The sequence below is a fragment of the Orycteropus afer genome, unplaced genomic scaffold (genome assembly GCF_000298275.1).
Source record: "Orycteropus afer afer isolate SDZICR_OR568_19922 unplaced genomic scaffold, OryAfe1.0 scaffold00419, whole genome shotgun sequence".
Classification (NCBI taxonomy): Eukaryota; Metazoa; Chordata; class Mammalia; order Tubulidentata; family Orycteropodidae; genus Orycteropus; species Orycteropus afer.
Genome location: NW_006922006.1, coordinates 1,774,824 through 1,788,207, shown reverse-complemented (window position 1 = coordinate 1,788,207; position 13,384 = coordinate 1,774,824). Strand labels below are relative to the sequence as shown.

Here is a 13,384-nt window from a genome sequence, read left to right as displayed (position 1 = left end):
TGCTACCAGAGCTCCTAAATATAGGAGACCACAATAGCAGCCCCTCCTTACCCCCCACCCCAGGATGCACTGAGAGCCAGCCCTTGGCTCTCTTTCGGAAGCATCCTTTCCTGCTTCCCTGTGTGGAGAAAGGCCAGCCTCTGGGACGTCTTTCCCCAGCCCTACAAAGTGGAGACAGGGGCAGGTTCTGGACTTCCTCCGGGCACTGAGGACAGAGCAGGAGAGAACAAGGTGAGCCAGACAGTCAGAGGGGACAGGCTGGCACTCCAAGAGTTCCACTTAATGGCCAGCTGAGCCTCGGTGAGAAGGGAAAGGGAGTGTAGGAAGACAGCCACCCAACCCCAGACAGAGGCACACACCAGCCAGTCTCTCACTTCCCTCTTTATTTCCTCTAAGACCTGCAAGAAGCAGCACCAGGGAGGGAACCCGCCCTCCCTCCCCTGGAAGGAGCGTGCCCCCCCACATCCCTTCCAGGACACAGCCAGCACCCTGAAGTCCCTTTCCTTCTGAGGGGAAGGTGGTGCGAGCACACACGCACACACACACATCAGGCACACACATGCACACTCCAGGCAGTGGACCCCTGAGACCTTAGGGGCAAGCAGCCTGTTCGCTGACTCCCTAAGCCCCTAGGCCGCAGGACTCCCAATGACGAAGCTGCAGAGAACAGGTCTCCTCCACCCCAACCGGGGAAGGAAAGGAAGCAGGCCCCATCCTCCAGCACAGGGGCTGTCTTCAGTCAATGGAGCGCTGTTTGGGGAGGCTTTTTTTAGGATATGTTTTTTTTTTTTCTCTCCCTTTTTGCAAATCTCTACAAAAATAGAACTCTGGGCATTTATAAATCCGCGGCCTCTGGCTCTGTGCGTGTGTTACAGGCAGAAAAGCCACATGAGACCATTCCCTTTGGTTGCTCAGGCGGCTGCCTGCCATTCAGGTCTCTGGGCCTCGAAGGTCTATGCCACCGTCGGCTCCGAGGTGCCAAGCACCTTCTGGGGCTCCACCCAGCCGGCGGCATACTTCCTCTGGAGCCGGGCACGGAAGTAGAAGAGGTAGCAAGGCAGCAGGAACCCCAGGAGTGAGAAGAGCAGGAGGCCCAGATTCACCTTTGAGCAAGAAGAAAGACACCAGGAGTCAAGGAGGCCACCTGTCTGCCCTCTTCCTGCTTAGGGACCCTCCTGAGCCTGTGCCAGGCAAGAGAGCACAGCCATTTGTGCGCCAATGCGGGCCAGGATGGGAAACGTCCCTAGTACTTGTTATATGCTTATTATAACAGGCATTTGCCATGTGCCTGTTGCTGCTGTTAGCTGCCAGCTCATGGCAACCCCGCACCTGCAGAGTAGAACAGCTCCAAAGGTTTACAAGGCTGTGACCTTTCAGAAGCAGACCACCAGGTCTATTTCCCAAGGTGTCTCTGGGTGAGTTTGAACCTCCAACCTTTCAGCTAATAGTTGAGTTACCCAGAAACTCCAGGGTATGTGCTTCAAAAAAAAAAAAACCTCACTGCCATTGAGTGGACTTCGACTCATTGTAATGATCCCCATTGGGTTTCCAAGGCGGTAAATATTTACGGAAGTAGGTTGCCCAGTGTTCCTTCCGCAGAGTGGCTGGTGGGTTTGAACCGCTGACCTCCTGGTGAGTAGTCAAATGCCTTAGGCAGTGCACCACCAGAGCTCCTCAGGGTATGTGCTTACTATGTAGCAACTGGTCCCTCGATTAGCACAAGGTCCCAGGTGGAATAAATATTTTGTGCTCATCTGCTAACCCAGTGATGGTTCAAGTCTGCCCAAGAGCCCCAAGGAAGAAAGGCCAAGGAAACCCCAGGGCGCATTCTCCTGTCCCACATGGGGTCACCATGAGCTGAGTCATCTCGTCACAGCAGGTGCAGTTTTAGCTTTAGGTTTTTCATGGATGTGCCATGCCAGTCAGTGTTCATCTAGCTCACTGCATGTACAGCAACCTTCTAAGGTGGCTTAGATGTGAACACTTGCTTAGGTCTACTAAGTGGCAGAGCCTGGCTTTGAGCCCCAGCTAAGACCAGTGCCCATACAATTGGGCAACAGGGCACCCTTTGTGCAATCAAGGAAAAGAAACAGCACTGTGGGACTCTGGGCAGGTCATGCTGCTCCCAAAATGTGACCTTCCTGATAGAAGCCTCATGCTTTGGGGACACTGACCAGAGGGCATTCACTCAGGAGGTCCCCTGGGCTGGTGAGAGGAGGCTCTCGGGCATATTTAGAGGTGCTGGGACATGAGCAGGGAGGACAGAGGGCTTGGTAGGGCCCTGGAAGTGGCCTCAATGAATGGGCTCTGGCTCCATTCACATCCCAGTATATGATTCGGAGCAAGTAATCCTAACCCTACATGGCTACTTCTCAGGGCTGCGCATGCAAAGATTAAGTGGGAAAGTGTGCCTGGTGTACTTGGCACCCAGTGAGTGCTCCGGAAATGGTAGCTGTTATTCCAGCAGTACTTGTGGGGGGAGGGTTCACATGGCACAGGGAGGCCAATGCAGCAGATGTCAGCACAATGTCAGAAAAAGCCTTTCTAACAAGAACCATGGCTGCCTCGGGCGGGAAGGCCCCTGGGGTGGCACGGTTTGTGCTTGACTGTTAACCTGTTAACTTCAACTGTTAACCGGTTTGAACCCACCCCGTGTTGCCATGGAAGACTGGCGATCTGCTTCCACCAAGATCACAGCCTCTGTGCAGTTCCACTGTGTCACGTACGGGGGGCTGCGAATCAGAGTGGACTCAACAGTGTCGGGCTTAGCCTCGTGTAGGAAGGGCACCCCCTCACTGTGGTAGGGAGGAGTCCCCTTCCAGGGGTGCTGGAGAGGGATTCCTGCATCAGGTGGAACCAGACTGCAGCGGTGGTTCCAGAACACAGGTACTGGGATCAGGTCTGGCCAGTCCACGAGTCACTTGGAAGCCCACTACAGACAAACGCCTGAGCCTGCAGTCAAGAGAGGCTGACCCAGGAGGCTGGCGAGTCTCTCTAGCATTCTGTCGAGGGCTCCAGCTAGGGACCTCCCAGGGCAGAGGCCTCCTGGAGGGTTCTTCTGGCTGGCATGTGACAGGGGCGGGGAGTCTATCACAAACCAGCCCTCAGCTCACCCACTGCACCCCACAAAGTAGCCACAGCATGTTCCTCCCCCACACCAGCCCTGGTTCTCACCCAGAAGGGGTCTCCTTTCAAGGGTCCCACCATGGCCATGAAGAGTGGCTGCTGTAGCAGGGCGAACACAGCGCTGATGAGGGACTGCAGGCCCGTGAGTGTCCCAAAGTGGTTGGATGGGAATCTGTCAGGGAGGGGCCCAAGCATCAGGGGCGAGGAGCCCTCTCAGGCCCCAACGCCCCTCTTGACCCTCCCCCAGATATTTCTCTGCTTGTACTCTCTGGTTGCTCAGACCTCAGCTGCCCAACACCAGGTCCTTTGGCCTTGAAGGTGTACGCCGTGGCTTCGGGGCCGCTGAGCTGGGTGCCGACACCTACTTTATGTGTGCTAATAGCAAGTTAGGGAGCCCTGGTGGCACAGTTAGTGCTCAGCTGTTAAGCAAAAGGTTGGCATTTCAAACTCACCAGCTGCTCCATGGGAGAATGACGTGGCCATCTGCTCTTGTTAACAATTACAGCCCTGGAAACCCTACGGGGCACTTCTACTCTGTCCTATAGGGTCGTAATGAGTTGGAATCGACTCAATGGCACACAACAAAACAGCAGTCTCTCTGAGTCCCACATCCCTCCTCCAGTAACAGGGAGAGCACTGACCTCACTGGCTTGCTTGTTCTTCTTCTTTTCTACTTTGGTGTGATGAAAATACACAAAAGCAAACACTGACCCATTCAGCACTGTCTGCATGGCTAACTCGGTGACACTGATTGTGTTTTCCATAGTGTGTGACCATCCTCTCTTCCAAATTCATTTACTCTTTCAGCAGACAGTTGCTGAGCTCCTACTATATGCCAGGCCCTGTTGGGGATGGCCAGGGCAGGCCTTAGCAACAAGAGGATGTCAGGTGAAGACCTGAAGGTGTGGGCTTGAGCCTGTGGGTATCTGGGGGCAGGTTTCTAGGAGGAGCGGCAAGGACAAAGGCCCTCACTGGGGAATGTGCTTGGGGTGCAAGGTGGCCAGTGTGGCAGGAGCAGAGTGCGTTGAGGGGGAGTGCTATGGCTTGACTGTGTCCCCCCAAAATGTGTGTTGTAATTCCTATACCCCTCGCCTGTGGGTGTGATCCCATTTGTAAACAGGACTTGGTTATGTTCATGAGTCACTCTCAGTGTAGACTGGGTCCTAATCACCGCTGAGATATAAAACAGGGTAGGTTAGGCACTGAATCCAGGAAGCACAGGTGTAGGGAGATAGGGGAGATGTGGAAGTCCCAGCAACTGAGGAACAGAAGCTGAAACGAGCCCAGGGCCTTCCGCCAGAGCTGGTGCCCTGCGTTCAGACTGCTAGCTTCCTAAACCGGAACAAAGTACATGTGTTTGTTAAAGCCACACCCACTTGTGCTGTTTGTTATAGCAGCACCAGGTAACTGAGACGGAGAGCGTAAGAGAGGGCCCAAGGCCGTGGTAAACCAATAGGCCCTGCAGGCCACAGCAAAGCCTTCGCCTTTATCTGACAGACAGGAAGTCGTGGAGTGCTCTGAGCCGTGACATGACCAGAGTTATATCTTAACAGGTGACTCCAGCACCTGTGTTAAAAATAGACTGACGAGCACCAGGATAGAGTGGAGAGACCGTTCAGAGGCCGTGCAGTAACAGGCCAGGGATGCTGGGGGCTCAGACCAGGACAGCAGTGGTGGGGGTGATAAGAAGGGGCAGATTTGCACACTGTGGGCATTTAATGTGGAGCTGATGGGACTGCTGGTGGGCTGGGTGTGGCTTGGGTGCCTGAAGGAACAAGGTGTCCCCTCTTCAGGGAAGACTACAGTGAGGCTCAGATGAGGGAATGCAGGTAAGTGACTAGTACAGCGCCTGCCCCAGGGAGCACCGGGTGATGGTGTTCCCATCACACACACTGGGCAGAGCCGGGCAGAGGAAGGGAGAAGGAACAGGAGTTGTTTGGTGTGAAGAACAGAAGCCATAAAGCATGAGACATGATTCTCGTCATGTCACTCCTCTGTTCAGAGCACTCCACGGCTTCCTGTTCCACTCAGATAAAAGCCAAAGGCTTTGCTGTGGCCTCGAAGGCCCTAGGAGGGACAGTGGTGGCTCAGTGGAGTCCTCGCCTTCCATGCCAGAGACCCAGGTCTGAGGTCCCGGGCAAAGCACCTCATGTGCGGCTCCGCCCATCTGCCCATGGTGGCTTGCTTGTTGCTATGAAGCTGAACGGGTTTCTGCTTCTCGACTACAACAGACTAGGAAGAAAGGCCTAGTGATCTTCTCGCAAGAAAAACCAGCCGATGAAGATCCCATGGATGAAATGGCCCGAACCCATCATGCCCGGGTCGGGGTGAGTCCACAGCCACCGACACCAAAGGCCCTGCCGGATCCGGCCCTGCTACCTCTCCACCCTCCTCCTTGCATCCTCACCTTCACTCCCTCGGCTCCCGCCACAAACCTGTAAATTACAAGGCAAGAAGGACTGATGTCTACAAATTTCTGCAGAGCTCGCAGGTTGAGAGAAGGTACCATTGGGCCATTCCAGAGAGTAGACAAAGGACCAAAGTGTCAACAAACCAAGTGTTATGAATTGAATTCTGTCCCACAGAAATACGTGTTGTAAACCCTAACCCCTCTTGGGAAGTGGATGAACCCCTGAAGGTACTGCCCTGAGATAATCTTTAAAACTTAAACCAGAAGTGTTCCCTAAAGTCTTCTTAAAACCAAACAATTAGTGAGCTTAGCTAGTAAAAAAGGTCTGCCTTGAGGTTTATGCTCTTTTAATAATGATCAAAACAAAAAAAAACCTGATTCCCATTGAGTCGATTCTGACTCCTAGTGGCCCCCACTGGGTTTCTGAGACTGTAAATCTTTACAGAAGTAGATTGTCCTATCTTCCTTCAGCTGGTGGGTTTAAACTGCCAACCTTGTGGTCAGCATTCAAATGCCTTACGCACTATGCTACCAGAGTGCCTTTAAGAACTATCTGTATGAGATTAAAGTAACAGCAACTTGGAGGATTTGTTAGGAACCTTAGGGGACAGCTGAAGAAGCTCTGGTGGCACAGTGGTTAAGGTGTTGAGCTGGCAGTTTGAACCCACCAGCCACTCCATGGGAGAAAGATGAGGCAGTCGGCTTCTGTAAGGACTTACAGAAACTGGGAAACCTTATGGGGCAGTTCTACTCAGTCCTATGGGGTCAATCTGAGGCAGAGTCAACTCAATGGCAGTGGGGTTAGGGGGCAATGAGTTTATGTTATGAGAGAAACAAATCAGAAAAGGAGGGTGGAATGGTTGCCCAGCTCAAAGAATAATCGACACCACTGAAATGTACATGTAGAAATGGTTGAATGGGTGCATGTTTTTCTGTGTATACTGTCAACTAAACAATGTAAGAATTAAAAAAAAAAAAATCCTAGCCCTTCAGGATGCCATTCCATTTGGGAATAGGGTTTTGTTACATTGATGAAGTCATCAGTGCAGGGTGTATCTTAAACAGAACCACTTTTGAGATGTTAACCAAAAAAAAAAAAAAAAAAAAAAACTCACTGCCATCCAGTCATCCAGTTGGATCATCTCAAAGCGACCCCCCTCCTTAGGTTTCCCAGGCTTGGGTTTCCCAGGCAGTATCACTACAGAAGCAGATTGCCCAATCTTCCTTCAGAGAAGTGGCTGGTGAAGAGTGGCTAGTGGGTTTGAACCACCAGCCTTCTGGGTAGCAGTCAAATGCCTTAGGCAGTACACCACCAGAGCTCCTAAAACCAAACTCACTTCTGTCGAGTTGACTCATAGCAACCCCTCCTTGGGTTTCTGAGGCAGTATCTCTATGGAAGTAGATTGCCCTATCTTCCTTCGAGGAGTGGCTGGTGGGTTTGAACCATCAGCCTTCTGGTTAGCAAATGCCTTAGGCACTATGCCACCAGAGCTCGTGCACACATGCACGCATGCACACACACACATGGGAAGGAGTGGTTCCATAGAGACCACCGAGGAACACAGACAAGGGTTTCCCCCCAGAAAAGACAGAAGTGCCCAGACTTCAGAATGCCAGCCTCCAAAACTGTCAAACTATGGTGGCCTGTGTGTTGCTAAGATGCTAGAAAGGTTTCAGTGAAGCTTCTAGACTAAGACAGACTAGGCAGGAGGACCTGGTGATGTACTTCTGAGAAAACTGGCCAGTGAAAACCTTATCAACAGCAGAACACTGTCTGATACAGTGCTGGAATATGAGCCGCTCAGGGTGGGAGCCCCTCAAAACACGACTGCCTCCTCAAAATGGAGCTGACCTTAACGATGTGGCTGGAGTACAGCTTTTGGGGCCTCCATTTGCTGATGTGGCATGATTCAAAATGACAAGAAATAGCTGCAAACATCCATTACTAATTGGAAAGGGGAATGTACGAAGTATAAATCTAGGAAAATTGGAAGTCTTCAAAAATGAAATGGAATGCACAAAGATGGATGTGCTAGGCATTAGTGAGCTGAAATGGACCAGTACTGGCCATTATAAATCAGACAAATGTATGGTCTACTATGCTGGGAATGACAAACTGACAAGAAATGGCATCACATCATCGTCAAAAAGAACATTGCAAGATCTGTCCTGAAGCACAACACTGCCAGTGATGGGATAATATCCATACGCCCACAAGGAAAACCAGTTAATACTACTGTTACTTTAGTGGCCCCAACCACTCAAGCCGAAGGTAAAGATTTTTACCAACTTCTGCAGTCTGATATTGACCAAACATGCAATCAAGATGTATTGATTATTCCTGGTGATTGGAAAGGAAAAGCTGAAAACAAAGAGGAATCATCAGTAATTTGAAAATAAGGCCTTGGTGATAGAAACGACTACCAGAGAGCGCATGACAGAAATTTTGCAAGACCAATGTCTTATTCCTTGTAAACACCATCCTTCAACAATATAAACGGCAACTAGACATGTGGATATCACCAGATGGGATACACAGGAATCAAGTTGACTGCATCTGTGGAAAGAGACCATAGAGAAGCTTAATATCACCAGTCAGAATAAGGCCAGGGACTGACTGCACACCAGACTGTCAACTGCTCATGTGCAAGTTCAAGTTGAAGCTGAAGAAAATTAAAATTAGCCCATGAGAGCCAAAATACAAACTTGAGTATAGCCCACCTGAATTTAGAGACCATCTCAAGAACAGATTTCACATACTGAACGCTAATGACTGACGACCAGACGAACTGTGAGTCTATCAAAAATGCCATATAAAAAGAAAGGAAAAGGTCGTTAAAAAAGACAAAAAGAGATGGCAGAAGAGACTCTGAAACTTGCTCTTGAATGTAGAGTGTCTAAAGCAAATGGAGAAAAGTGAAGTAAAGGAGCTGAACATAAGACTGCAAAGGACAGCCTGAAAAGACAAAGTATTATGATGAAATGTGCAAAGACCTGCAGTCAGAAAACCAAAAAGGAAGAACATGCTTGGCATTTCTCAAGCTGAAGGAACTGAAGGAAAAAAAATCTAGCCTCGAGTTACAATACTGAAGGATTCTGTGGGCAAAATAATGAACGATGCAGGAAGCATCAAAAGAAGATGGGAGGAATATACAGTCACTGTATCAGAAAGAACTGGTTGCTGTGCAACCATTTCAGGTGGTAGCATATGACTGAGAACCAATGATACTGAAGGAAGAAGAAGCTGCACTGAGGGCATCGGTGAAAAAGAAGACTCTAGGAACTGACAGAATACCGAGATGTTTCAAGAAGTGGATCCGATGCTGGAAGCACTTACTTGTCTATGCCAAAAATCTGGAAGGCAGCTGCCTGGCCACCTGACTGGAAGAGGTCCGTGTCTGTGCCCATTCCAGAGCAAGGTGATCCCATAGAATGGGGAAGGTACCCAACAATATCATTAATGTCACAGGCAAGTAAAATTTTGCTGAAGATAATTCAAAGATGGTTGCAGCAGTCCATCGGCAGGAAACTGCCAGAAATTGAAGCCAGAGTCGGAAGAGGGCATAGAAAGGGGGTATCACTGCTGATGTCAGATGGACCTTGGCTAAAAGCAGAGAATACCAGAAGCATGTTTACCTGTGTTTTAATGACTATGCAAAGGAATTTGACTATGTGGATCATAACAAATTGTGGACAACATTGCAAAGGATGGGAATTCCAGGACACTTAATTGTGCTTTTGCAGAACCTGGACACAGACTAACAAGCAATTGTTCAAACAGAACAAGGGGATACTGTGTGGTTTTAAATCAGCAGAGGTGTGTGTCAAAGTTATATCCTCTCACCATACTTATTCAATCTGTATGCCGAGCAAATAATTTGAGATGTATTATGTGAAGAATGCGGCATCAGAATTGGAGGAAGAGTCATTAACAACTTGTGACATGCAGATGACTTGAAGCACATGTGGATGAAGTTAAAAGACTACATCCCTCAGTAGAGACTACACTTCAACATAAAGGAAACAAAATCCTCACAACTGGCCCAATAAGCAGCATCATGATAAATGGAGAAAAGACTGAAGTTGTCAGGAATTTCATTTCACTTGGATCCACAATCAATGCCCATGGAAGCAGCAATCAAGAAATCAAATGACATATTGCATTTGGCAAATGTGCTGCAAAAGACCTCTTTAAAGTGTTAAGGAGCAAAGGTGTCACTTTGAGGATGAAGGTGCCCCTGACCCAAGCCATGGTATTTTCAGTTGCCTCACATGTATGTGAGACCTGGGCAATGAATAAGGAAGACTGAAGAAGGGCTGATGCTTTTGAATGATGGTGTTGCTGAAGCATACTGTATATACCACAGACGGTCAGAAGAATGAACAGATCTGTCTTGGAAGAAGTGTAGCCAGAGTGCTCCTTAGAAATGTAGATGGTGAGATGTCATCCTACACGCTTTGGATATGTTAGGAGGGCCAGTCCCCGGAGAGGGACATCATACTTGGTAAAGGAGAGGGTCAGTGAAAAAGAATATGACCCTCAGTGAGATGGACTGACACAGTGACTGCAACAATGGGCTCAAACAGCAATTATTGGGAGATGGTGCAGGACTGGGCACAATTTTCATTCTGTTTCATTCATTTCATTCCATTGTATAAGTTAGAACCGACTCAGTGGCACTTAACAACAACAACAACAAACTGTGAGAGAGCCCTAGTGGCAAAGTGGTTAAGCACTTGGCCGCTAACCAAAAGGTCGGTGGTTTGAACCAACCAACTGCTCCAGAGAAAAATGTGCAATGTACTTCCACAAAGATTACAGCCTTGGAAACCCTATGGAGCAGTTCTACTGTCCTAAAGGGTTGCTACAAGGCAGAATTGACTCAACGGCAATGAGTCTGGTTTCTAAACTGTGAGGAAATGAATCTCCTCTGTTAAAGCCCTCCACCTGTGCTTTTTCTGTTACAGCAGCATTAAGTGTGTATGCAGTTCCACACAGTGAGAGAGGCTTTGGGGACTAGCTCCTTATCACTAGAGGAACTCTGAGAGGCCCGCGGGGTCCGACGGCCTCCACCAGCTCTGGGACATCAGTATTGGCAGCGAGGATGGGAGCTAGGGAGGAGGGGTGTGCACACACAGGTGGGGGGGACATTCAGAGCAGTCCAATCCAGTCCTTTCATCTCTGTTCTGGGACTCTCTGGTTAGGGGAGAAGGCTCGGGGCAGCATGCCCAAGCTGACTCACATGGCAGCGTAGAGGCCTCCGCAGGCAGAGTGGAAGAAGCCCCGAACCATGGTGTGTAGGACGAAGGTCACAAACTGAAACCAAGCCCAGAACAGGGAGGTTACGAGAGAGTGTGCAGGCAGGAGGAATGGGGGAGGGGTTGCAAAGAGAGGATCAGAACCATGCTGAGCCCGTCCACACATGCCAAGCCCCTTTCCAACCCACACCCTGAGACACTTCCTGGAGAACCCGGAAGACAGGCAGACAGGGAGGACGAGAACCTGGAGTCCCCAAGAGCAAGTGATGGAGGGCCAGCCCACTGCAGAGCCCTGCAGACAGAAAGGAGGAGCCCCAGTGGTGCAGTGGTTAAGTGCTAACCAAAGGGTTGGTGGTTTATACCAACCAGCCACTGCACTGGAGAAAGACGTGGCAATCTTGGAAACCCTGTGGGGCAGCAGTTCTACCCCCTCTAGGGTCCCTATGAATCGGAATGGACTCAAAGAGGTAGACAGGGGGAAGGAGGGAGGGGAAGTGGGTACCTGGAGATGTAAGTCGTTGATGAGGCAGGTGATGCCAAACCCCACGAGCAGCAGGTTGGTCAGGGTGAAGGCGTTGATGGCATTGGTGAGCTTCTGGATCTTGCGATAGCGCGGCAGCTGGGTGGGCTTGGTGGCCATCCCGTCCCTGAGGAGGAAGGCAGTTCCAGGCTGTTGCTTGTACCTCCCCGGCAGCTGACGCCCAGCCCAGGCCCTCCCCCTGCAGGTGTGCGGGCAACTTGAAGGCCGTGGGGGCAGCAGCAGAGATAGAAAACGACTTCCCCACACATGCTCCCTGCCACATACCAGCATTACCTGGGGGCTTGCTTAAACACGCAGCTTCCCAGACTCTGCCCCTGACTCCACACTCTCAGGACTGGGGGCCAGGAAACTGCATTTTGACAAGTACCCCAGAGGTTTCTCGTGCACACTGGCCACCGTGCAGCCTAAGGGGAGCAGTCCTGCTCTAAGGGCAGCAACTTGACCCCTGGCTTCCCAGTAAGCTTCTCTCTCCCCTCTCTTTCTGCATGATCAAGACCTGTTGGGGTTGGCCCACTGGCGAAGGCAGTGGGCTGGGGTGAGGGCAGGCTGCCCGTCTGTGCTGGCTGATAGAAGCTGGCCATCAGGAGCAGAGGAAGAAGCCTGGGTGCCTGGGCTGGGGCAGGAAGGGAAGCCGCCAGACTGTTCCATGTATGCCTTCCCTCCTCCCTCGTCTTCCATCCTTGCAGGACAAACAGGGACTATCCAGATTAGCACAAAAAGAGTAAGAGCCACCTCGAGGGTGGTAACCAGCCTCCATGATGGCCTCCAGGGGTCCCTGCCCTGGTATTCACACCTTGTGTGGTTCCTCCCACATGCTGTACCGCGGTGGTGTCTGCAACCAGCAGAATGTAGCAGAAGTGAGGGTATGTCACTTCTGAAATTAGTTTGTAAGAGACACTGTGGCTTCCATCTCAGGGCCTTCTCTCAAGCTCGTCTCTTGCTCGGGGGGAAGCCAGCTGTCATGCTGTAAGCAGCCCCAGGGAGCCGGGCTTGTGCAGGGGAGCTGACTTTCTGCCATTGGCCATGTGAGCCAGCAAAGAAGCAGGCTCTCCCTCAGTCAGTACGTCAGGTGACTGCAGCCCTGACGGACAGTCTGAACGATGGCTTAGGGGAGACCTGAACCAGAACCACTCAGCTCAGTCATTTCCAGGTTCCTGCCGGACCCCCAGAAACTATGTGACATAATAAATGTTTGTTCTCTTAAGATGCCAGGTTTTGGTGTATTTGTTATAAGCAGTAGATACCATTTGCACCAGATCCATCTCTTCCCAGCCCTAAGAAGAATTTAAGGGTACTCTCGGTATTACAGCCTCTGGAGCTTGGGTAAGTTACGTGTCAACCTTTCTGTGTCTCAGCTTCCCCATCTGTGAAGTGGGGATAACAATGTCTCTGCCTCAGAAAGCTGCCATGGGGACTAAATGAGACAAGGGGAGGTGCTCAGTGCCCAGTCAGCACTCAACGTTGGTGGTTCTTACTAAGAAAATCAAGCCCTCTTAGCCTCAGTATCCTCATCTGTAAAATGGGCTCTCGGGATCAAGAAATAAGAGGTTGGATGTGAAAGCACATAAAAGATGAAACCCCATCTGACTTCTTGCTGTCACCATCCTGTCCAGGTCACCTGGCGTCTCCAAGGGCAGTGCCCTCGGTGGGGTCGTCCACGCAGTCCTTGATCCGCCAGTCCATGATGTAGCCAATGAGGGGGCAGGTGAGAAGGCACAATAGCTGCATGGCCCCAAAGATGGAGGAGAAGACCCCAACTGGGCAGGGGGGAAAGGAAAGTGGGGTCAGGACTTGGCCCAATGGACGCCAGCAGCCCAGTGGGCAAGTGACACCCACTTCGAGTGGAGGAACAGCAAGTTCCAAAAGAAGCTTCTGATCCCAGGTTCCTAGCTCCCCAAAATGCCCAGGGTGACAAGGGAGGGTCCAGGCACAGAGGGTTCCTGCCCCTGTGGCGTGGGCAAGGGCCCCGGCGTTCACCCCTACCTGTCTCTGCTGCCCTTTGTCTCAGCTCGTCCGTCACTGTGGGTAGGGGGAAAGCCGAGGTGAGA

The 13,384-nt window shown here is 50.9% G+C and overlaps 1 protein-coding gene across 1 annotated transcript in view; it reads right to left on the bottom strand.

The window, feature by feature from the left end:
• Positions 1–953: 953 nt before the first annotated feature.
• Positions 954–13,384, bottom strand: part of SLC43A1 (solute carrier family 43 member 1) — a 36,630-nt gene continuing 24,199 nt past the window's right edge. Inside the window, exons 9-14 of the mRNA XM_007953902.2 lie at positions 13,320–13,355; positions 12,955–13,093; positions 11,298–11,442; positions 10,780–10,853; positions 3,175–3,298; positions 954–1,103 (exon numbers count right to left, since the gene is read on the bottom strand). Of these exons, the coding sequence (XP_007952093.2) occupies positions 954–1,103; positions 3,175–3,298; positions 10,780–10,853; positions 11,298–11,442; positions 12,955–13,093; positions 13,320–13,355 (668 nt within the window). The remainder of the gene's footprint in view (positions 1,104–3,174; positions 3,299–10,779; positions 10,854–11,297; positions 11,443–12,954; positions 13,094–13,319; positions 13,356–13,384) is intronic.